The sequence below is a fragment of the Mycteria americana genome, chromosome 5 (assembly GCF_035582795.1).
Source record: "Mycteria americana isolate JAX WOST 10 ecotype Jacksonville Zoo and Gardens chromosome 5, USCA_MyAme_1.0, whole genome shotgun sequence".
NCBI lineage: Eukaryota > Metazoa > Chordata > Aves > Ciconiiformes > Ciconiidae > Mycteria > Mycteria americana.
The window spans coordinates 37,455,702-37,480,789 of record NC_134369.1 but is presented as its reverse complement, the minus strand read 5'-3'; the positions used below and the strand labels follow the sequence as shown (position 1 = coordinate 37,480,789).

Below are 25,088 nucleotides of genomic sequence, written 5' to 3'. Positions count from 1 at the left end.
GTGATGGGAAAGCAGGACTTGCAGGTCATCTCTAATTCTCCCTGCTACGGACAACTGAATGAACAGAAGAAGATGGACAGTTTTCCTCTATTCTTTCAACCCTTTCATCAGGTTAATAAGTAAGAGCAATGGCGCCCATAAAAGAGTGAGGCAGGTTTTTTTCTCTGAAATACAAAGGGGAAAAAGAAGGAAAAGAGGAAGAGACTACCCCCTGTATGCATTTTGCACACGCCAAGTTCAAATTCTACTTGGAGTATAGAAGTATAGCTTTAGGCTCCCAGAGGCACAAACTCAGAGATTGATCTGTATTGATGTGATCACCATTTTTAATTCTCCCTGCAACAGAGGACCTACCCCAAGCTGCCAGCAGACCCTTCTTGTGTCGACAGTTCATTCCTCGCATCACCTAACATCACCTCGGTGTGATCAGTGGTAACATACCCCAGTGTTCCTCTCCGCAGCCTACCAGAGGAACCAGAAGGCATTATCTGGTTAAATCCCTATTTCCTTCAGACATCACATTTAGATGAACACTGATAATACAATTACCGGATTCACACTGCTCTGAAAATACATAAAAACTGTAATTCAATGCAACTGGCACTAAAATTATTCCCTTTCCTCTATTCTAACTTTTGTTTTGTTAACTTATTATTTTACCAATTTCATGTTGCTGGGAAACAGAACAAATGTTGAAGGAATGCGTGCCTCCTCCTCTTTGTCCACATATATACTTTCAGGGTAATTTTTTGTTTCTAAGAATTCTTTATCACATTTTAAAACACGAAGATTTACAAAGACTGTTTTCATGCTGTATTTGTTGTCTACAATACATATTAGTGGGTAATTTTTTTTCTCCAAATGTATCCTCTTTCTGCCAAGTGTTATGCGTGTGAACATTATTAATTCAATTGACTTACTAGTTTTCCATTTTTACCCTATTTGAATAGTTCATGGTTTTGTTTTGGTTTGGTTTTTTAAATACATTTTCAGTACCTATTACTAAAGCTATATTGGAGTAGTCACGTACATTTCATGGACTTGCTCTACAGGTGAGGTCTTTGCGTCTTTTCAGAGGATGAAGCAGAAAAAAATCTCAAGTTACCATTTCAGTACAACAAACACCCACAAGAACCACAGCTCTGCAAAGTAATGAGAGGCAAAGATGGTACAGAAGACAGTATCTTTTATTAAACCAACTGCAAAAGTTGCAGGGGGGGGGGGAGAAAGAGAAGCTTTCAGGCTAAAGACAAACCTCTCGTGGACATGAGAGTTGTTCAGTACTCTTTGATCTGTATTATTATTTACAAGAGCTCTTTTTTATCTGCTTTAGCACAACCCTGGGAGGATATTTCCTACATTTACTGAAATGCAAGTAAACAAAATGAAAAATAAAGCAGAGTTTATGACAAATGTGAATACTAAGTAATCTTCAAAGCTAACTTTTGTGACTCTAATGATGCTGTCATTGAGACAAATACTGCGTTAACACTGTAGTGTGTACACAGTTCATCTGGATGGAGTAATAGTGCTTAGCTATTTTCATAGGCACTTTCCAGCATATTTACCTAAAAACCTTTACTCATGTGCTTTTAAACTTAATTTTATCTATTTGGATTATCATTGCACTTGCTCCACACAATATCACACAGCCTGCAATCAGAGCAGGTGGAGGTAAAATTCCAGCATAATTGCTTTTCTTTTTTTTTTTGTTTGGTACCAGTGGCAGGATCATCTGGAGTCCTCTATTTTGCTTTTTGTGGACAGAACTGATTTACACTTTTCTGATCGTGAGCAAAAAATACATTTAAAAAAACCAGGGGAACATATAACAATCAAATATATTAGGGAAATCTCTCATATTCTTCACTCTGCACCTCTCAAAATAAAACCTTGCCATATTTACTGGGCCAAGAGAGGCTTAGTTCTAATCATGTTAACTCAACTGAATTAAGGATAAGACACTGAAAATAAACTAACTTGATTAAAGACAATCTCTTTTTTACCCTGGAGAAGTTGAAAATTTACAAATTTACAGCTTTAACAATGTTTTCTAAAGAACAAAATTGCCTTTATCATGAAAAACCTGCATATAAATGAAGAAAAATGTTTTAACGCCACTAGAAAGGCAGGCCAATGTTTCTTTTCTTAGAAGCTTTAGGCCACCCCAAACTTCATTGATCTCCTGGAACAAAAGAACGTTACCAAATGAGCCCTCTCAGTACTGTAACACGCCACAAAGACTTTGTTTAGCAATAAACAGCCATGAGGGGTCTGAATGCTTGTTTCTTAAGCACAAATCGCATCCATGACTTCATACCTTCGGATGCAAAGGATGAACACTTCAGCATACTTCCACTCTACCTTGAGTCCACACAGATGAGACACAGCAGTCCCATTGCTCCAGGCATGACACCGAGTTTCCTGATACCTACTCATTTGTGCAAGGAAAACGAAAGCAAACTCCCATACTTTGTTTGTTACAGTTCTGAGGTCCAAGCTGGACCCATAAAGGAAAACTCAGATCTGTCAACAGTTCCTGAACTCAGATGTTACAACAAATATAGGCTGCTGTCCTTGTTAGCAGCAGTAAACAAATAAAAGGGCAGCCAGTTATAAAGTCACATTTATAACTTTTGAGCACCTTTTCTATTTTGAAAACATTTTGCTTTGGTGACTGACTTCCCTGTCAATCTTCCTTTGAAAATCTTCATGAAAAGTAACCAAGGCCTTTAGCATAAAGTAGATCAACATATGCAAGAGCATATGACCTGGTATAACATCCCACAAAATAGAGAGGCCAGCAGCTTTATTTATCTAAGACAGTGATTCACGGTAATAGCTGATAGTAAATCAGCAAAATGTTTCTTTTCCAGACAGAACAAAATACAGGAATCTCCCTCTTCCCTGCTGAAACATCACCAATACATTGGGGCTCTAAGTAACAACCCCATCCGCTTTTCTCCTACACATACTTCTATGCAGAAGGAGCCTCTTCCACTCCAACACCCTTTCTCTCTGCACCTCACTATAATACTGCTCTTTCTGCGTCACTTGTTACCCGGTGTAAGATTTTGATTCTTAGGTGACAGAGCACAGAAATCTCTCTCAGCCCTCACCGTGACAAATAGTGAGAAAGCAGCCAGGTGGCAGGCGCTGGTTTCCTCACCCACGCACAGGGGATTCAGCACCCACATCACCTCTCCAGCCATGCCAGCCCCGGGCTCGGCAGTGCAGCTTGTGCTAACAGCCACACACCGAGATTTCAGTTGCTTTCTCTTATCAGTTACCAGAAGGTGTAAGATGCTGCGGAGAGCAGAGTATACTTTTTTCCTGTATTGTGCCTGAGTGACCAAAGGAGGGAGAGGGAAGCATATTACAAATCTGGTTGCACTGTCTGATGGGTTTTCAGGAAGCTACCGCACCTATCACTTTTCTTAGCTTTTTAAGTGGGGACGTAGACTGGGCAAGATTGGGCAAGAAAGGCAGAAAGCAGGCCATCCTCTCAGAAAGGTGTTCAGAGAAGCACTAACCACTGCCACTAACACTCAAAGTAGGGTTACAGACATACCTTCACACAGACATAATGTCATGTGTTAACATTAATCTTGCACTCGTGCTTTTTACATTTATGTGCAAAAGCAAATTTCACACGGGCTGACTATGAGGGCCTTGGTGGCCCCGACCCACCTCACCTGGGACCCCCAGCCCTTGCCCATGGCTCCAGCAGCTGGCTTCAAGCTCTGAGCTGGGCACACAGTCCTGGCATCAGCTACACCACAGGTGTGCCTGCCTCTTGTCTCTTGCCCTGTCTCTTGGGTGGACCTCAGACCTATGTCACTTTATTTTCCAGTTAAAGAGACTGAACATTGTGTGCTGCCACCTTCCTCCTCCTTAAGAGAGAGAACATTAAAAAGATGGCAAGTATCTCACACAGGATCTACTCTTAACCTGCACATAGCTTCTTTTTTTACTTTCACCAGAGAAGCTCCCTCTCTGTTCCAGCTGGGGTAGCTATCTCTATGTCTGGTTTCCTAACATTAAAGAAAGCTAAATACAACAAATCAAAAGCTCTCATTTATACTTAAGATCAAACCAAGGTTCCCCACTGCTTCACTGAAATATATGGCACTTTCTAGCGTGTGTTTCTTGCGTAAGTATTGCTGCAGTACAGGTCTATAATTTAATACTCCCTGCTGACTACTAACACACTACTAGTACCTGTGACTGCTATTACATGCTGCTGTTGCAGTAGTTACCATGCCAAAAAGACAATTCTCAAAAAAATGTCTCTGATTGCACTCAGGAGGTTTAGCAACAAAACAGAGTCAAAAGGTTACAGGAAAAAGGAGATGTGAGGAAACTCTTCAGTCTGACTGCTGTCTTCTCCATAGCCCAAAGTAATTTTCTGTAACTCACCTCCATATCTACAGTCAGATTTCAGTCTTTATTCCAGTTCTTTACAGGCTTGCAACTGTCAGAGTTAAAAAAGCACAGAATTACTTTCCTTATTGCACGCTCCTGTGATGGTCTCAGTTTATAATCAATCTTTCGGGAACCCCTGAGCAGCAGCAAATTGTTCAAAAGACTCCCCAAGTCGTGGCAGAATTATTCCACACAGTGGTAGTATCCGATTAATCAGAATAACTGAAAGCACTCAACAGCCAGCAGGGATTTTCTAATTAAGACTCTTCCAATGTAGTGAACCATTTTGCAAATCAAAATTTATTTTAAAAATAACTTAGCTGAAGCAAAATAGAAGTGAGGGGGGGTTTGTGTGTGGTTTGTTTTTTTTAAATCAAAAGTATATGAAAATTTGATTTCTAGAGCTTCCAAAGGTACAACCTGGCCACTAGAATGAGAGACGTGAAATAGGAGTATTGAGATAAGATCACAGGGTTCCCTAAGTAGCCACATTACCTTTGGAAGTCACTTATGGCCCAATTTTGCAAGAGCAGACAGTGATTCTACTGGGTGACTCCCTAAGCCTGATATTCAGGATGGTGAACATCCATCTGTACGGCTTCTCAGGACAGACAGCCAAAACTCACTCATAATTTCCGACAATTTCAGCTGTATGGACATATATGCACATCACAACCATTGCTCCTTCTGCTATTACTTTCACATACTCTAGCTTCTTTTACTGCTTCCTTTGCTCTTTGGAATTCAGAAATCTAAATAAGCTCTTCAGACAACTTCAGGCAAAATGAAGAGTGATTTATACAGACATGTTCAAGGCTTCCAAATGCTGGGGAATCACAATTCCAAATATTGATCCATAATGCACAATACAAGCTTATCTCGAGTTTAATACTTAACTAAAATTATTAAGCCAAGGAAGAAGAAAAGAACAGTAAATTAGTTCAAGACATAGCTAACTAAACCACTCTAGAAATTATAAGCATTATAGACGTGAAGTAAATTGTTATGGCAAAAAGCAAAGTTACATAGTCTTGACTAGTCTGAGCCTGGCCACTGTCTAGAATGAGAGACCAGAAATACGTTCAGAAACTTTGTGGTGTCTGAGCACTTCCCATTCATTGCCCAAAGGATGTTGACACTGGCTTAAATGCACAAAAATTTATTCCTGGGGTCCATAGCTGATGGCATACATGGACTTCAAAGTTAATTTAGAGATTAAAAAAACATAGGAGAGAAAGTGCGAGATAAGAGAAATAGGAAAAACTCTGCCCCATGGTGACAGGGAGGGGAAACAATGGGGTCTCAAGACAAACGTCCTCCCCTTGGTGTCCTTGCCAGTGCAGCAGGTGGTGATGGTGAAGATGATGAGGCTGATGATAACTTTCACTATGCTTTTCCCTAGCAAGAACAGTACTTTTCAGCAGGACCCACTCAAATGCCCCGTTTCCCACACACACTTATGACACTCAGCACTGCCTGGAGCACACCTCAAAAGGTGTAAGAGCTGCGCATCACTCATTGCTAAGCTTTGTGTATATATATGATTGGGAGATGCTTATCAGATATTTAAATAGCTATTACCTACGTCGATATTCACCAAGTCTTGTTCTTCCCCCAGTGTTAAACTGAAGTTTACAAAACAAGAGGTTGGAGAAGGTGGGGGAAAGAAGAGATTTTTTCCATTGGTGGCAATCACTTGTGTGTGTGAAATTAAAGATGTTAAACAAGTTTAATTATAAAAGTATCAAAACTCAAGAGAAATGATTGTGCTATCAGATTAAACTAAGTGGCTAAAGCACCTGTCACTTAATAAGGCCGGGCACCAAAAAACCTCAGCACACTATGCCAATATGCTTGTCCCCAGGGTGGGGTAGCTCAATTCAACTGTCACCTCAGCACAGGATGGCTGATAGTCCAGTACCAGGTGCAAAAGGCCACTTGAACATTAATTTCATTTTAATCTGAACAGAGGTGCTGACACTGAATAAGAGTGATCATTTAAAGCAGGTTTATGCAAACGAATGCAAGTTTGTATGTAAACACGGCTTACAAATGATAACATATAAATTAGCTAGTGTATTGCCTGAATAAGAAGAGACACCAGATAAAAGCTTTGTTCTTAGATATGAGAGATAATGTATTAGGTAAATAATCTCACCTATTACTTAGCAAAGCAAAAATGTGTACAAAGATGGATACTGTTTGGTTTTTTTTAAACAGGAAGGCTGGCCTGTTGGGATAATTTGCTATCTCTCCCAGAAAACCCATCTTTAAAAGACGGCTAGATAAACAGATTTCATTTGTTGCACAGCAAAAGCAGGTTCTTCTTTAGCGTGCTTGGGTAAGTCAGTGGTAAAGCCAAACACATCAAGTCCATGTCTAAAATAAAACAAAGATATTTGAGAAATGTTATTCCTTAAAAGCAAACAAATAAACAAAAAATACTTTATTTAAAGAGCTGCTGCTACCGTATATTGATCATGCTATACTTTATGCTAGCAACTGAGAATATATGGAAATGCAATAGCATTTTTGCCACCTGAGGCTCCAACACAGACTGCAGAGAGCCACTCACTTGCAGTATGATGTGTGTAGAATCAGTTCCCATTCAAGCTATTCTTATTGCTTGGGTTTAAAAGTCCCTTCTACCCTGCAGCAACATAAGACAGCCATCACACCCCAAGTTGCCACACCAGTCTCAGAGATAATCTACTTTCGCACTAAAGCTGGATATACAGCACAGAAAGCCTATAGAGTCAGTTTTCAACAATTTAAAAAAGGAGGGGTCTCATTCTTCCATACCAGTATTATTGGATAGATATGACCATACCGTATGTGACGATGGCCTTGACCAAAGACTGAAGCAGAGTCAAAGCCTGCCTGTCTCCCAGTCCACAGGGAAGCCCTGCAGACAGCCTGAAAGCAGCCTAACTCACCCTAATTCACCTAGGGACAGACCTGAACCAGGTCTCCCTCCACCCCTCCAAACAAAAATCAAAGAAATTCTCTTTCAGATATCAGATTCTCAGAACTGTGAAGTTACCTGCTCTCTGAAAATAGTAGAATGTATGGACAGAGACTGTTAACACTTCATCAGTGATGCTCACATACATGTAATTGTAACATTATTAACAGACTACTATGCAAATAGCTACCATCTTTGCTAGCTCTCTAAATGATCTTAAATGAAGAAAAGACCACTTACTGGCAGCGTATATAGATGCCAGAGGCTTTAGGGCTCTATTTGCCCTTCCTAGACATTTCCACATATAATTTGTTTTAGACCCTATCACATAGAAATGTCTTTGACCATGTAACCTGTGTTTTCAGTCGCAAAGCAATCACTTCTGACCATTGGATTAGCCCCAGCAAACATAAGGTATTCTGAGACAGCTACATATTTGGATCTGTCCACATTATGCTCTAAGAAATTACTGGAGAAACAGAATCCAAAGAGTAGTTCAGTATTTTTCAGCTCCTTTGGAACCTGAAGTGCAATTTTACTTTCTTAAATGCTTAAAATAATCAAAATAAGTCTCCAGAGGCTGGTACCACCTCATGCAGTATCAGCCTTTGCCAGCTGCATGGGTGTTTTAGTATCTCCTTTAACCAGATTCTTTTCTTCTGCCTGCTGTGTTTTAAAAACTGAATAAAACAAAAGGATGTCTTTGCTGTCCTATTACAGAGGCTCGTTACAGTCAGAAAATTTGTAGTGTGGTGGCAATTTATTTCTTTTTTCAAATCAAATTGCAGACATAGAATACTGAACTTAGCCGAATCTAGCATGAACACTAGAGAACTGTACTGGATGAAAATAAGGATAATAGATATAAATTTTTATAAGTGAAGTAAAAGAACATTCTGTAATACACTATCAAGTTCTGCAGCTTTTTCTGTGAGTATTATAGTAATTCTGCTGACCTGTACATGATGTTCCTTGCAATGTTCCCTTTTTCAATTAATGCATCAATGTTTGGGTGAAGCAGGCAAAATAAGAACTGTATCTTTTAAAACATGTGCTCAAAAAAAATAGGACATGTTAAAGAGCGGTATATGTGGCAACATCCCACTACAATTTCCTGATGATTAGTAGCCATATACACAGTGTTACTGTACACATGTGTAGTTTCCCAGACTTAACCTACACAAGATGGAGACACGATGTATCTGCAAAAAACAGATGGATGCTACATCCAGCCATCACAGGGTATTCGTGCACCATAAACAAAATATGATGAATGCTTCTCTCTCTGTGGTGGGAGTACATGTAGCAAACAAAGGCCAGTCAAACAGGGCAGGTGGCACAGCTGTTTTGCCCAGGAAAGACAGGAACAGTGGGAAGGCAAGCAAGATTGGTGAGTTTGGGGCTGGCCTGCTCGCTTTGGTGGCCGCGTGCTTTGGGTAAGTGGGAGTTTGCTGAGTCTGCTCTGAGTGTTTGCCGCGCGACTGCTGTGGAGGATGTGAGACGGTGGGATGCGAAGAGGTCTGCAAGGTGGTCCCTTGATCCTGACAAGGGGGCTGAGCATACCTGGGGCAGAGGCGACAACAGGACAAAAGGCAGAAGCTAAATAACCAGAGGAACGTAGTGAACAGGGGTAGCCAAGATAGAAGAGTGCACTGGGAGCCTGCACTGGCAAAGGTACAGATGAGCTTGCTTCTCCACGCATGCTCACTCACACGTGCATGCATGCACTCCTCAGTTTATCTCATATAGGCTACATCTTACTTTGCTGCTAAGCCTCTTAAAAAGGGTACAGTACAGTAGGAGGACAGCAATCTTAGTCACTGAAGCAAAAGACAAGCTAAACTAATAACACTTTTGAAAAAACTAATACGTTAAGCTCACTGTGCCAGCCAAAGTCCAGGAACAGATAGTGCTACTGACCGGAGTGCAGCACACGTGATTACCTATTCAGGGGCAGGTTTTTTGTGTGCGTGTGTATGCACAGTACAAGGAGTTGCATCAGGAGAGGTTTAGATTAGATATTAGGAAAAATTTCTTCACTGAAAGGGTGGTCAAGCATTGGAACAGGCTGCCCAGAGAGGTGGTGGAGTCACCATCCCTGGAGCAGTTCAACAAACGTGTAGACATGGCACTTGGCGACATGGTTTAGTAGGCATGGAGGTGTTGGGTTGATGGTTGGACTTGATGATCTTAGAGGTCTTTTCCAACCTTAATGATTCTATGAGTTCCTGGCCCTCATCCTCTTCAGGTGGGAATGGCTAAACTGGAACAGCTAAGAGAAATAAACAGGTCCCAGATGAGACCTACAGGGACACTGCTGCATAGTCTCACCTCCACTGCAGCAGCTCTTCTGCTGGGGACGGGAGTCTCAGGGAAGGACAGTATCCATCTGGGCAAGAGTGCCCTCTTGCATACTGGATGCACCTACAGTAGAAATGACTCCAAGGACAGGAAACAGCAGTGGCGGGAGGTTGCTTTACTAGGCACAGAGCTAGCTGGCTTTGAGACATCGGAGAGGAAAGACTGCACGGTAACTTGCCTGTCAGGTACAAAGGGAGCGGACCTCCTGGGATCTCCCAATAGCTCACAAGGAGGAACAGGGTCAATGGTCAGTCTGTATCAGTACCGGCAACACAGGGAAGTGTTGGCAGGATGTTCTGGAGGCTCAGTTTAGGTGATCAGCCAGGATACTGAAGCCCAGGACCTTCATAACCACCGTCATTAAGAGACTTATTAAGAGCTCTACATGCTAAGGGCAGGCAGAGATCTGGAGTCTCAATGCATGAATGAGATGGTGATGCTGAGAAGGGGGTTTTAGATACGTTAAGAAATGGGGTAGCTTTCGAGACAAGACAGACCTGTAAAAGAAGGACAGGTTGACGGTACCTTAACCAAAGTGGAGTCAGGCTGAAAATTGCAGGAAAACATTTAAACTAAAAGCTGGGGAAAGCCAAAAGGCACAAAGGAGCACCTGATTCAGACTGACACAGTCCCAAAGGGGTTGTAGCTAATGCTCCTCTTGAAAAGGTGAAGGGAAAAAAACATCCTAATACAACAAATAGAAAAGGTGATTCAGACTACCCGCTGTTCTAGATGTTCCTTAAAACTACAGATATTAAATTGAAACAACAACAAAAACCACCCTAACTCAATATTTTCCACTTTTTCCAATTAATTCAGGCAATAGCAGTAGAAAATGTATTTTAGCCCCTTGTATGACTGACTTTTTTGTTTGTTCTACAGTATCAGAGAAATGATCCAGTTACGCCATAAGAAATACCGATACACAACAAAAGTAAGGTCTGCTGGGGTCTGAACGCAAGCCAAGTGACACAAGGTATGTAGAGAAAGATACAAGAGGTTACACGAGAAGCAAGATCACTTCATATTTTATCAGTCTTCTGGAATAAATTGTTGAGTTCTTGGATGGAATTGCTTTGACAGACAAGAGAGTAAGTCAAAGGTGGTAGAAAAAGGCAGACTAAAACCAGAGTCTCTGTCCCACAAAAAATTACAGGCTTTTTTTCCCTCCCAAGAGAATTGGCAGAACAGAAGGAAGGACCACATTTGTCAGGAAGTAAGCCAGACTATTCATGATGGAGAAGAATATAAATTACAGTGTTGAATATCATAACTAATAAAGCATTTAAAAAGGCAGCAGTCCACAGCAATCTCCCAGCAATCCCCAACAACAGCAAAAGACCATGAGCAGAGAATAAGACAATCAGAGCTCTCCCTGCCATCACCATTTCAGCTTCACTACCGCTTTTATTGCTACAATAATTGCCATTTGCATTGTCTGTCTGATCTAATGCCTTACCATGACAGGTTATGTGATTTCTTATCCAGCCAGCCTTCCAATCCAGGATATTCTCCTTATAGCAATGTTTCTATGGAAGCTGGCTGACTACAAGGCACCAATTCTTGTCCCCGCTTCCAGCTGCTAAATCTAATTTAAAGATGCTAAAAATAAAAAAGGTTTACATGTAACAGTACTGTTCAGAAAGCAAGAGGCTGTACTTCCTACAGGAATAGCACTTAATCAGCAGTGAAATGAAGGTACAATACAATACAATAATTGTTTCACTGGTATTTCTGCCGTTTGCAAACTTTCTAGCAGCACCTAGCCCACTCTCAGAACGTTTTGAGAACTCCTTCCTCGTTAGATATTGAGACAGCAAGTATAGGAAACATAACACAGAGAAGTCCCAAGTCTTTGGACTTCCAGTTCAGCTGTTGCCCCAGCAACCACCTACACTGGACACCCAAGAATGTAGAGTCATTTACAAATTCTGTGATGGGCTCAGGGGGTGCGGGGCAGGGATCAAAAGAAGTACAGCAGGAAAAAAAAAAACCACTACCTTGATCATTTGGGAATTTTTCCTTAAATATATACAGGACGTATATAAAATCCACTTTTGTTTTTCTCTGCAAAACACTTCACATTGACTTTGCCACTAGTACATATACAATCTACTGTATGATCTCAGAGCCTCATCATACCCAAATTATCAAAACGAAGTGCAGTCTGTAGCTTATATTAGCAAATGTGATTACAGGCTCGCCTCCATGAAGACGAAGGAGCCGAGAGACACAACAGCAGGCAGGGGAACCCCAATAACCTGCTCAGAGAAAGGAGCCCCTGCCCCAACCCCTCTCCGGGCTGTCGCAGGGGAGTCTCCACCCCATGGGCCAAGGGTGGCCCCATCCATCAGTCTGTGGGAGAGGCTCTCCAGGTCTCCTTCCAGACTGAGGGGGTTTAGCCCAGGGGTAAGGGAGTCACTGTGGGATGCAGGGGATGAGCATTTTGGGATTGCAGAAAACTTATTATGGGATGTTTATGGTAGGGCAAAAAAGGTGGATAAAGGGAGAGTTCAGGATGGTTTGGGGAGGAACAAGTGTGGGAGAGTAGAGGGAAAAGGGGAAAAATGCCATCTATAAACTGGCATTTGGTCAGTATGCTTGTCTGGACATGCACAGTCTATCCCATCTTCTCATTCAACTCCATTTCCAACTCTTCTCATGGGTGAGGGGCTCTCTACTGCACGGTCTCCGTGCCTATGGAGGTCGAAGTGCAGTAACTGGAGTCAGACCATTGGACATCAGGGCCCACACATCAGGGTGGTAACAACTGGAGAGACAGGAGAGTGTGCATTCATGTGGGTGTGTATGTCAGTGTGTAATCACTACTGAACATCAAGCCAGACTAGCCAGCAAGTAGGATAAGATTCTTAGGAGACAAGTATTGGTGTGGCCATAAGTCTAGGCCAGATAACCAGGGGGCACAAGATGGGTCTGAAAGTTGGCTAGTCGAGGACCAGCAGGTCCAAGCCAGCTACTGGAGACACCTTGGGATTTGGAGGTCAGCTACTGGTAAGGTCATAGTTCCAGGCCAGCAACTGGAGAGACCTGTCTCCATCTGTGTGTCTGTGTGTGAGGCAACTGGGAAACCAGGGGATCCTGGGCCAGCTACTGGGTAAACTGAGTGTCTAAGACCAGCTACTACAAAGGGATCCATACTGATGTGCGTATATATATATGCTTATGTATTTTATACTAATGGGCTTTCATCCTGAGCAGCCAGACAGGGGAAGAGGACGAGGCCACTGGTGCTCTCTGTGTTTGCATGAGTGCTGCACTTTCTTTCTGTGTCAGCCTGTGTGGCTGCTCATACATATATGTACATATGTATTGTGTGCATATGTGCCTCTTGGGAATGTGTGCTCAGCCTTGCTATGGCTGGACCTGAGGACACAGAGCTGCAGCAGGCTCCCCTCTATGAGCCTACGGGATTCAGCAGCACCTAAACACTTACCAGCATCTTTTCTGGGGATGAGTGGGAGAAAAGTATACAATTTCCTAGATCTTGAAAAATGTTCCCAATAAGTGGCAAACTTACTTTTTCCATCACTACACGAATAAGAAATTAATTATTAAAGATGAACAGAAAAGAATAAAAACCTCATTTAAGTGCTCGTGGTGCCTGCTCGATAGCAAGCCAATAAATGAGATCTGTAACAGAACTAACACCATTTTAAATTCTTCCTAAGTGCTTGGGTTCATTCATGCCTGAAATATTAACTTACTGCCCATAATATCCAATACAAAAATCTTGATGTATCTAAACTTTTAATGAAGTTCAAAACAGTCAGTGATATATACACCAGCTGGCATTTGAGCAAATGTAACTCACAATGAAAAGCAAAACATGACATCCAGTCACTTAGTTAAACAGCTCTGGTTCATAGCTGTCATTAAAGTGTTCACACGGGGACTACAGACAGTAAAATGACTGGTATCAATCAGTTTCACCCTAAATAGGGATCAGTTTAACATCCTCGACACACACGATGTTTAAAGACATCGGCTAACCCCCCAGCACGTGCCTGAGGAACGCTCTAGCATACAGTATCCCCAGAGTATCAGGCAGTTGCATTTCAGGTATAAATCACTGCACGTCACACATTTCCAGACTGGGTAAACCGTTATTTTCCCAATGCCTCTCTTTTAAAACGCGGCGGTGCTCTCTGTCTGAGCAGCCCCTCAGCCAAAGGCAGGCAAGCCACCCCTGCTGAGGCAGAGGAAGAGGCCAGGTCCCCATAGCAACGGGGACGGCAGAGGCTCTCACAGCCCCTCTTCTGCAACCGCCCCCCAAACTCAATTTTTCTTCCGAAGAGAATTGCTGAGTAGTTCACCTGAAAACACATAAAAAGCAAAAGCATAATACCCACTCCAGACAGACTTTATCAAGGGTGCAAACTGAACTGCGCTTACTGCTGCAGGGTCCATTATTCCTCAGGCTTGGAACAACCCATACAAAAGTACAGGGGAAAATTATTACCGTAATGTTATGATACTGTAATATGTTATTACTATGCAATTATTATTACTTGCAAATATTACCAATCATATCATCACATTCGCCTGATGCTTCTTATTAGACTTGATTTTCAGTCACTTTTTGCTTTGCCAAACTTTAACTATTCCAGCTAATCAGCAACAAAGTTAATTTATGCAAAGTGCCTGGTTTAGAAGATTTAATCTAAAACAATTTCAGTTTTTCTAAGAGTAACACCAGTAATAACAAAACATCATCGTACCCATCCCCAGGCCTTTTTTTTTCCCCCCTCAGATGGTTCTACCCTTTTGGGGGGCAGGGCTACAAATTTTTGCTGGAGCTACTGCAGATGTGCCCCTTTTTCTTTAAAAATTCTCTCAGTCTAGCCCTTAATCTGCAAGATTCCCTGCTTCATTCTATATAGAAGATGCCTGTGGCAATCTTCACTGGTAGCTATTCCAAGACACAAATATTTATTCCTTATGCTAGTATACATTTGCCTTTACCAATACGTTACCTAGACCACCAGTTACTTTAGGATTGTATCCCAGAAGGGATCTATCCCTTTATAAATTAGGTGCTGTAACAATTCCGTTTTACAACTCTGTGCACAGATGTCAAGACAGGGAGATGAAAATCAGTTTCAAGGGCAGGGAGAGGCTGGAGCCAAACAGCTCATGGGAGAAATCCTCAGGAAAAGGGGCGAGCCTGAAGCCTTGCCTCTTATTGTCCTGCAGGACCCTGGGAAGGCTCACTTTTCACTTGGAAATCTGGTATCTGTTTCAAAGCGCACTGTTTTCTTTCAAAGGACACCTCCCTTTGATATCATCGCAGGATGGTTAGAAACCAGGAGGTAACCACTCCAACCCACAACTTCCAAAAAAGTGCTATAACCACAAGAATAGAGTTCAAACTGTATCAGACCATTCTCAGCCTTTCCAGTGAAATTTCTTTCTGTACAGGACAGGTTTGGGAAGACAAAAGAGCAAGTAACAAAGAGCCTCATTCCCCAAAGCCCAATTAAGGCACTGATCTACAACATCTGGAAAAGTTTCCTGGATTTGGAATTATTTGGGATACTTTCTGTGCATTGTTTACTAATTGTAAGATGCATATTAAGTCTGGGGAGTAGACACTGGCACTGAGGACACCTCTTTCTCATTATAATTTTCATCAATTGTCTAGTGTGGGGTTTTTTTCCTAAATGTCTGAAAAGAATGATTTTTTTAAAGGAGAAATTCATGTAGTTTTATCTACATGGCTAACACAAAAATTGTGAGCAGACTCAAATAACCTCAGGAGCACATGCAATTCTCAGACTTGGGAAACAGGAAAAGAATAGAAACTCCAAACCATGATAACGGGATATAATCTCGCCTAAGCCTAACATGAGATGAACATTCAGCTACACCCATGCTACAGTCAGTAAAAGCACAACTCCTATAAGCTCCCCCATTTAACTACAGTTAATGGTATGTAAATTTGTATGTAAATAAGTGAACTGTGGAAAAATCCATGTTAAGAGTGACAGAGCCCATATCCTGATCTCCCTCAAAACTGTTATTCCTGGTCTTCCCTTCCCTTCTCCTGAGAATAATAGAAGGTGCTATTGTCCACTGCATTTCGCCCATCAATTTTATCTCCCTTTCAAGCTAAGCTCACTGTGCACGCTGGCTACAAGTGCTCTTTGGAGATCCTCTTCTTCATTTCCAAGATCCCCTCCCACTGCTTGCACTCAACCGAAAGCAGCTGCAGCCACCTCCAGCGACCTCTCCCTGCCAAAGCTCAGAAGTAATACTCCTTCTTCCTTCTGTCAAAGGTCTGGTTGCTGTGCTAAAGTAATACTTAGTCTCTGCAGACTGATTACCTCTAATGGCAAGAGAAAAATATCCTTTGTAGAGCAATATTGCTCTATTCTTATATTCACTGCAAATCTGATCTCAAGAATATTCTTTGATAAAAAGGAAGCTATTAAAAATTTACTCGCCTTGAAAAGGAGCCCTATGCCACCCCAAGCTTTAAAAAAAAAAATAAATCTTTGATTTGCTATTCATCAGTTAAGTTGTCACCTATTTAAAAGTCATTGTCCACATGTATCCTTTTTCAAACTAGTGACAGCCACAAGAGTAAAAGCAGTAACTCCATATTCTTCTGAATCAAATAGCTAATATTTTTTCACAGTTACCATGTTCAAATACTCTATTTTCATAAACTGTTTATTCATTTTTGAATAGCAGCCAAGAATATACTAGAGCTTTTTGCTGTTTTCTTTTCATGCTGGAGGAGGGGGTGGAGGGAAGAAATTATCTGAATTAAAAAATACTATAAATGTCAGGTTACAAATTTAAATTCTTAAATCCAATTAAAAACAACCTATAAACTTTGCTCTACCTCTTTGACCTCATACTGAAAGATCTGAAGCCTCTATTTCTTCTGACTGTGAGCTTGCGATGAGTAACACCAACAGCATTGGTGATCGCCCTTTGCAGCCTGGCTGCTCTGCTGTGCATTACTGAAACATATTGCAGTGCTAGCTGCAGTCCTACCATGCTGTACTTAAGCCTCACAGCATGCTCTGTATATTAGAGGCCCAAACAGCCTGGGATATGCCCCAAAGAATGGAAGAGTGAGATCACTGCGTGAGCTCCATCTCACTATACAATCTTCACGATGAGAGAACAAACGAGAAAATCTAGAACGCACCCAGTTTACACAGGTCTCAGAAAGGGGAGAATGGAAAACAAAAAACAAGAAACACTTTCCTAGGGTAATATAACAGAATTGCTGTGCAGCATGCTTCTCAAATGGCGGAAATGTCTTTACCTTAGGGTCCTCTTATCTGTAAAGCCAATGCAGATACACCTGCACAGCCAGATGTAGCTCTCAGTCTATTAGTCACTATGGGGGAAGCCAGCAGTCTCACTTTCCTGGCCCATTGATCTCAGTCAGTCAAATCATAGTCTTCTCTTCACCACAGTAGCAGGCAACAAAAACTGGTCTCCCCTTGAAAGGCTCCTGAAGTTCCTGGTTTCTGTACTTGCCCTGTGAGAACAAGCCCTATCCATACATGGCAAAGGTACAGACAACCTAGCACAATGACAGAGTCACGGGCACAACCATCAGTGGCCTGCATTGCTCTGGGACATGTTGACCATTATGATCACAACAAATCATGCAAAAGCTGAAGCCTAACTATTCTCCACCAAGAGAACCAACTTCCCATGGACATGGAAACACTACAAATTTTCCTTCTCTACCAGTCCAATGGTCCTTGTCAGTCCTCTTCCAAATAAATCCCTACACAATCAGCAAAACTCATCAAATCTCTTTTTTTTATTTCAAGGAAAAAAAAAAATCCCAAGCAGAACTTTACTCCTGCTCAAAGAGGAGCAACTTCAGAAATTGCATGAAAAACTGTGCTTTTTTTATGAATTTGTATCACTGATGGCACTCTGCTACTATGACAATAGGTGGCAGAACAACATTGTGAAGTGGACAGGCTCAGTAGAAAGACTCTGAAACAAGAACCCAGAGGCAGTCAAACAGGGTAACATGCCAAAAAAAATCATGAGAATGGAGAATATGGTCTCCCTCTTCAAAACTTTAGTAATTTGTCAAGGCAGTAGTTCTAAACGTAAATTTTATTTTATCCTTCCTTTTATCAACTTCACATGAACAACACCATCCCTTCAATAGTAGCCATTTGAATTTGCCAGCTAAGGACCCTAGCCACTATTAGCGTGAGTGCAAATCATCATTCACTTCCACAAGTAATCCTGACTTCGTCATCTTAGCCACATCCATTTGGTGGCATAGGTGGAGGGAACTGGCCTGAAACACAGGTTAGACAAAATAAAACAGTTCCTACAGTTCTCACAAGACAGTAAAAAATTATCTAACCTGAGTCAGGCAGAATACACAGGGAACCGCAGAGCAGATAGATCTGTGCAGGATTAGTGGAAGTGAAGCAATCAATCTCAAAGCAAATCTCTACCATTCTTGTTCTTTCACTGACAACTTCTACATCCTTTCAAAACAAGTTAGGACATGCAAAGCTCCAATCTCTTGACACCTTTTACCACACAGGGTTAAGTCAACCAAAGGGAATCAGTACTGACAGCATGTGTTGCTTCTCACGTCACACTGGTCCTGTCTGCATCATTCCAGTGGCCAGTAAAATCAGCTAGTTCTTCCCATTGGTGCCTTTCACTTTCCCTCATATTTAAGGTAATGACAGTTGCTGCATTACACACAAAATTCAACACATTAGCTTTCCTTTTGCTAAGCCAATTAGGGGCAATTGAGGGGTCCCAAAAACAGTCATTCATATGACAGAGTTGACAGAAGCAGCATAATTATTTTGGCTTCTATTCTCCTATAGTAACTTTTCTTAGAAGCAACAGATTGAATCATACTGTACCTGCACAGCTATGGCCTAAGCAGACTATTGAGTGCAACTCACCTGGCCCCACACCAGAAACACATCTCTATACATGCACTTGTCATTCCAGCATTCCTGAGGCGCCCACTCTCTTGATTTCAGGGAGTACCAAGTATACGTGTGGATCAGAAAAGGAAAGTGGTAATGAAACGCATGGGTCTTTTCCTAGTTCTTCTGCTGATGTTCAGCACGTTTGGTTTTTTTTCTGAAACATGTTCCACACTCCCTGATCCAAGTACATTTCAAACAGTGGAACGAGAAACACCAGTGGCAAGCATTTTCACTGTTTTATTCTAGCCCCACCCTGCGTCAATAGTTTACAGGCTAGGAAATGCCATTACTATGAGAACTGCTATTACTAGCCATGGAGCTGCACAGGAAGACAGCGTTAAGAAGGCCTTCTAGTCTCATACATACTTGGTACCTCAACTTGTGCATTTGGTACATAAGTTCATCAACATGTGCAAAGCATCTAAAGCTCCCCAGAAGAATTTCCCAGTTCATGCGCTCAGCTAAGCATCACAGACAGAAATGGCTTCCAAGTCCTGAATGTAAATCTTTCCTTCATAGAGGCAAACCAAGCTGCTGATCAGGATAACTAAATTGACCAAATTCCTCCCTCCAATGCCTCCTGTCTTGAGCTGAAACTTTGTGATAGGCTACAGCCAAAGGAGTGCATAACGGGTAGTACCAGATGGGTTCAAAGTATAGAGATGTAGGTTTACCCCATTTTATTCCTCAGTCCTTGAACATTAAAATCATAGGTAGTCTGCTAAGCAAGAACTTCCACACAAGCAGTGGAAAAGCAACAGTAGGAAGTTTGTGCAAACAGACTCCAAGTCACAGGAACAGCTATTTAAAACTGTAGCATTTAAGCACATTATAGCTTCGTTAACTCAGAAACTCATGACTAAGTTATCTGAAGAACTCTCATCTTTAACCGCCCTAAATTATAAGTGAGTTTTAGACTAATAATTATGTTTTGTCCATTCCAAACATGGAATAATCTGATTCTTTACAAAATCAGAAATTTTTAACAATGAAAACTTTCTACAAATTAGGACAAAAAAAATAGGAAAAAAATCTGCCAGTTAGCAAACCTCTTCTTGATACTTCTGGTTGGTTCTACCAGTTAGATCCTCTGATGTACATGTTGAGGTCACATCCAGCTTCAACCTTTGGCAAGCTTGTCACAACTACATAATCCCTTTTAAAGACAAACAAAAATTCTATAATCTAGTATCATTGTTATTGCTACCTAAAATAAGTAAGTAAATTGAGGATGTGCTTTCAATTTATTGGAAAGCAACCACAAAGAAGAACAGTTTAACTCTTTCTTGTCCTTAGCAGGTATCATGAAACACTCACCATAGCACTGTCCTTTCACAACACAGGGAAAACTAACACAAGAATTTCTCCTACTGTTACAAGTCTCCCCACAGGTCTCAAATATGGGTCTTAAATGGAAGAGAAAAACATAGTGTACATCTCTCTCACAACTGACTATCAGTATGACATTTTTCTGCGCAGCAGGAACCCAAATTAAATTCACAACCCCAACTGTGATTCTCCTCTCTTGTAGGACCTGGACCTCTCCGTGCTGTAGACTGCTGCTTATGTCAGACCCCCGTATTCATTATCAAGACTGAGGCATACACGTTTGTTCCCTTTCAAGCTGGAAGCAGAAATCATTTCTTCCTTTTAAAAGGGTAGTGCTATTTTATCCAATAGCAAGTGGCTAGGGCACTGACGCTGTGGAAGGTATGTTGTACATCCTCCTAAATCAGAAACGATTCAAACCCACGCATCCTACCTCTGAGGAGAATGCCCCCCATCTCATGCTTTAGGGGGAAGGATAGTCCTAATTCCCCTCAAAGGGGAATCTAATAGTCCTAATTTCCCCTCTGCAATAAGGAACCTGAGACTCACTGGACCAAAGAACTGCTATTCTGTAGCTCAGCTGAGGGGCTCACGGAGGGAGAAAAGACCTGGATGCCGCCCATGCTCTAAGGACCATGGCAGAGACAAAATGAAGAGGCAAACTGAATTAACAGCGTTTGTAAAAGTGTAAGTGTGAAGTAAATATCAAGTTGTTCTCCCCTGCTGATGCAGAGATAGTGTGCAGCACGTGCACAAGCAAAACTTCTGGCACATATAAGGGTTGAGCATGCAGGCACCGAAACCCTGAGACCTTCTGGAGATCAGGGCTTCAGCTTCTTTGTGGCTTTGTTTCCATTCAGTAAAGAGGGAATAGCAGTACATTCATAGGGATGATATGGGAAGACAATTTAAAGACTATCAAGTTTTCAGCTGTTGCAATAGCATGTGTCATAAACGTTCCTAAAATAGTGTTTCAGGGCAGCAGGGAGACTGAAAAAAAGGCAGTTTCAAAAAAATAGTTAAAATTGGTTTCCACCACTGTAAATTCACGAGGCCCACTGCTAACATTTGTCATAGGACTACAGCATTTTCATATTTAAAGAAAACATGATTTCGTCTCCTGTTTTGCTCTTTGATAGGCCTGGAGAAGCTTTATCAGCCATCCAATCTGCAGATAAACCCCTTACAACAGGTCCAAATCTTTTCACAGAGTCCACCTCTCAAAAGAAAACTGCAGGAGTGCCAAGCCATGACTTACAGCAGTCTTGCAAAATTTACAGATATTTTATTTTTTGGTTGGTTGGTTGGTTTTTAAAAGCTCCTAGCTGCTGAAGGCATGATTACATGAGAGTGTCTGTTTTCTTCTTCAAATAAAATTTGAGGATCCATGCTCATGAAAGTAAGTCTGGACATATGACCCAAATGTACGCTCTTGAGGGTCAAAATCCAAAAGATAAAGAACTAAAATTCTGACTTTTTCTCATCCAAATTTGTTATTTTTAGGACACTATTCGCTGGCTATCATTTTCTGCCAGGCACTATCCACATATGGAGAAAGAGAGTCCTTTCCCGACACTGCCTATGCACTAAATAGAAAAAAAGCAAGAACCATGAGGATTACCCCCACTGGACAGAGGAATAACAGAGGCCAAAAGACTCAGTGATTACAGTAATAACCAGTAAGTGTATTGCTCACTGAGCCCAGAGCTCAATGCTGTTCCAAGACTATCCTTACCATCTTCTTAAAAATTATTTAACTTATATTAAATATTACCAAGAAGAAATCAATATTAGAATTAATTACCATGACCACAGAAATGGATTTTAGCATTACTCAAGATCAGGAAAAACAAAACCAAAGCCTTGATAATAAGAGCCAATGACCATCAGCCAAGTCCTACTGAACTCACCTAAAGAGCTGGAGACTTTCTCAGTCAAGCCTTGTATGAAATGCCTCATCATCATTTCCAGTAACTACCTTTGAATGACTTAAGACAGTAGCAGCATTTTACTGAAATCCAGCTTACTGATCTCCCAAACAGTGCTAAATCGACTCACCAATGCCTTTTTTTTTTTGTAAGAAACTCACATGTATTCCTAACAAAACAATGTACTATAAGCACCTAGAAAGCAAATGTACACACATTCGTAAAGTTATACAGCCATATATTATTCGTTTACTACCACATATCTAAAGTGTATGATTCCTAATTTAAGTATAACAAGTAGGCAAGACTGCACGTGGTTATACATGTTTAAAGCATAAAGTACTTCCGAAGGATTCATCTGAAATCTGCAGGACAAAATGCAGAATTACTGCAGTGTGAAACAGAAATTCAGTAAAACTTGTTTAAAACACTCCACACCCTTTTCTATGGTAAAGAGAACAGATCCCATTACAGTTGAAAATAAGGGTATAATGAACGCATTAAATTTTTGCCCATTTAAATTCTGATAGAAAAGTTTACTAAGCGATACATACATCTAATGTACCAGTTCTCATTTGTGAGGAATAGCTAACTTTTTATAGTAATAGCTTTTACACCTCAGAAATCCACAAGGAACATGAAATCATACACCTGAAGACCTAAAACGCAAAGAGAAGAGTCACTAAGGCAGCAAATGATGCTAGTTACCAATTGGTCTGCAGTGCCTGTCCATAAGGATAAACAAACCACATCAACAAAAAAACTCCAGCAACACCCACTTACCCAGCAAAGAGCCTACGAAGATGACAATTTGCACGGTGGTAGTGAAATGCCTGTAGGTCTGCTCTTCGCCATGCCCCTCGCTCCCCGCGGCACCAGCCTCGCTGCCATTCCCACCCTGCCACACCATCTGCCCAGCCGAGGCGTTCCTCATCTCCAGAGCTCTGGTGACAGCCTGGTATGGGCCATGCTCACTTTCGTTCCTCGAGATCCAGATTTTGTCGTACCCCATGGTGAAGCTCCTGCCTTCCTTGCTGCCACCTAATAACCACAGGTTATTGAGCCCCTGCCTTTAATGACTGAATGGAGCCCACAGGCAAAAAAGCGCTTCTGAGGATAAAGCCCCGTCTCTGACACCCAGAGGCATCTTCATCACATTTCTGTGTCCCAGAAAGCAGGCTTGGCTTTTCACATTTCTACCTTGTAAATCATAATAGCCAGCAAAGAAAAGCAGAAAATAAAGCAGGCTCCTCCTTGCGATTAGCTGTCCCATATTTCTTGCTTCACAATACCACAGCGTTTCCTCAGCATGGTCCACTGCAATAAACGTGAATGAGGAAATTACAGTCCACACCACGGCTCACCCTCCTAACCCCACCAGAAGGTCACCTCGCACCTGCCGCGTACACGCTCGCACGCACACGGACTTACTATACATTAAAACCGGTTTGGAAAACTTGATGGACCACAAGCTCTGTCCCCCCACTCCATTCTCAGCCTTGGCGTTAGCTTTTCTCACAACCTTGAGAGAGGAAAGACATCTCTTTCCCTGTGGCACATCTCCTAGCGCTCTCTTCTCTCCTTCTGCCCACTCCTCCTGGGGTGAGACACGGCTCGCTCCCGCGTCCCTCCTTGCTCTGCACGACACCGGACGCCAAGAAGACCCTTAGACAGTGTCCAGAGAAGTAAATGCCTGCTCAATGGCTTCCACTGCACTCCAGCTATTTCTCGGGGAAAATTAATTTGGTTTTGAATTCCAAGGCGGGGGGCACCCGAGCCTCCAATGAACCAAAAAGCCTGCGCATGATCCTGTGTGACCCCCTGTGAGCGCGCCCCGCACCAAGCGCGGCTGGCGGTGACACCCCTGCTCGTACGGGCGCCAGCATCCCGGCCCGGCCGCCGACCTGCCCCGCACTGCCGCTGCCCGCGGCCCCGCCACTCCACACTGCGGACAGCCGCCAAGCCCCGCCGCCCGCGGGAGGCGGTGGCCCGGAGGGGCGGGGCGGGGCGGGCCGCCGAGCTCCCGCCTCCGCCGCGCTCCCGCGGGGCGCCGCCATCACGTGGCCGCGGCGGCGCTCACGGGGGGGGCCTGCACGGCCGCCATTTTGCTCGGGAGCGCTGGGGTGGGCGTTGCTGGGGCTGGCGGGAAGCGCCTGAGGCGGCAGCTGCGGAGCCACAGCCGGGAAGGACGGCGCTGTGCCCGCAGCTCGTCCTCGGGAGGTAACCGCCGGCTGGCAAGCCAGAATTTCTAAACCGGTACTTTAAGACCGGTAATTTCTAAACCGGTCCGTACTCTGAAGACAGAATTTCAAAAGACAGTGCTAACTTCTATATATACATATTATTTGTTAAAACATTTTTTTTTTAAATAGTTAATTGTCCAGGAAAGCTCCCCTATAGGCATAATAAGTTTGGGTTTTAATTGTGCAAAAAGTGTGCATCCATATAGCAGGTGCACATTTGCCTTTAATTTGAAGATTTTAGGACAGCTAGTTGAAAATCAACCAAAAAAAGGCTTTTCAGCCATTGGCCAGCAAATCTGGCAGTGACCTCTGGAAGAACAGCTAACTATGAGTACAACCCCTGCAAAGCAAGGCTTTTTCAGCGACCCCAAACCGACAAGATGTATTTCTGTCATCTGTGTCCTGTCTCCTGTGAACTTAGATGCATACGGGAAAGAGCTGAGTGCTCTGCCGTGGGTTCAGAGACATTTGCAGACCACAGGGAAGCAGGGACTGCCACCACCCCATCCCACTGCAGGCCCTGGAGGCTGTTGGTGCAACCTCTGCTTCTGCCTCCCTGCGTTCAGGCCCTGCCCTTTGCAGCCTCCTCTCCTCTGGGAGTGAGAGTCTCTCAGCTCATTGCTTCAGGCTCTTTTCTAGTAGTTCATGGTTCTTCCCCACTCCTAGCCTGGCCCCAGGCTCACTCACCTGCCTACCCTTTCCTCTCACCCCTACTCCCAACTCATTCACCTTGTCCAGCCAGTCCCAGGTTTTTTTCACTTTCCCTGGCCAATAATCAGCAGCTTCCACTGTGCTTTCCCCTCATCTTTGTTTCCTGGCGCTCCTGCATCAGCTTCCTCTTCCTTTTGGTCCCCCAACATCCCTGTGG

General features: G+C 42.6%; 1 protein-coding gene across 5 annotated transcripts in view; it reads right to left on the bottom strand.

The window, feature by feature from the left end:
* The window catches only part of GPR176 (G protein-coupled receptor 176), a 45,998-nt gene extending 21,963 nt beyond the window's left edge, over positions 1-24,035 (bottom strand). Inside the window, exons 1-2 of one of the 5 annotated variants that reach the window (XM_075503001.1) lie at positions 23,409-24,035; positions 22,761-23,294 (exon numbers count right to left, since the gene is read on the bottom strand). In XM_075503001.1, coding sequence (XP_075359116.1) covers positions 22,761-22,989 — 229 coding nt within the window. In that variant the 5' untranslated portion in view covers positions 22,990-23,294; positions 23,409-24,035. Of the gene's footprint in view, positions 1-22,760 lie in introns of all 5 variants that reach the window. The other 4 variants (XM_075503002.1, XM_075503003.1, XM_075503004.1 and 1 more) reach the window with 4 other exon arrangements.
* Positions 24,036-25,088: the final 1,053 nt, after the last annotated feature.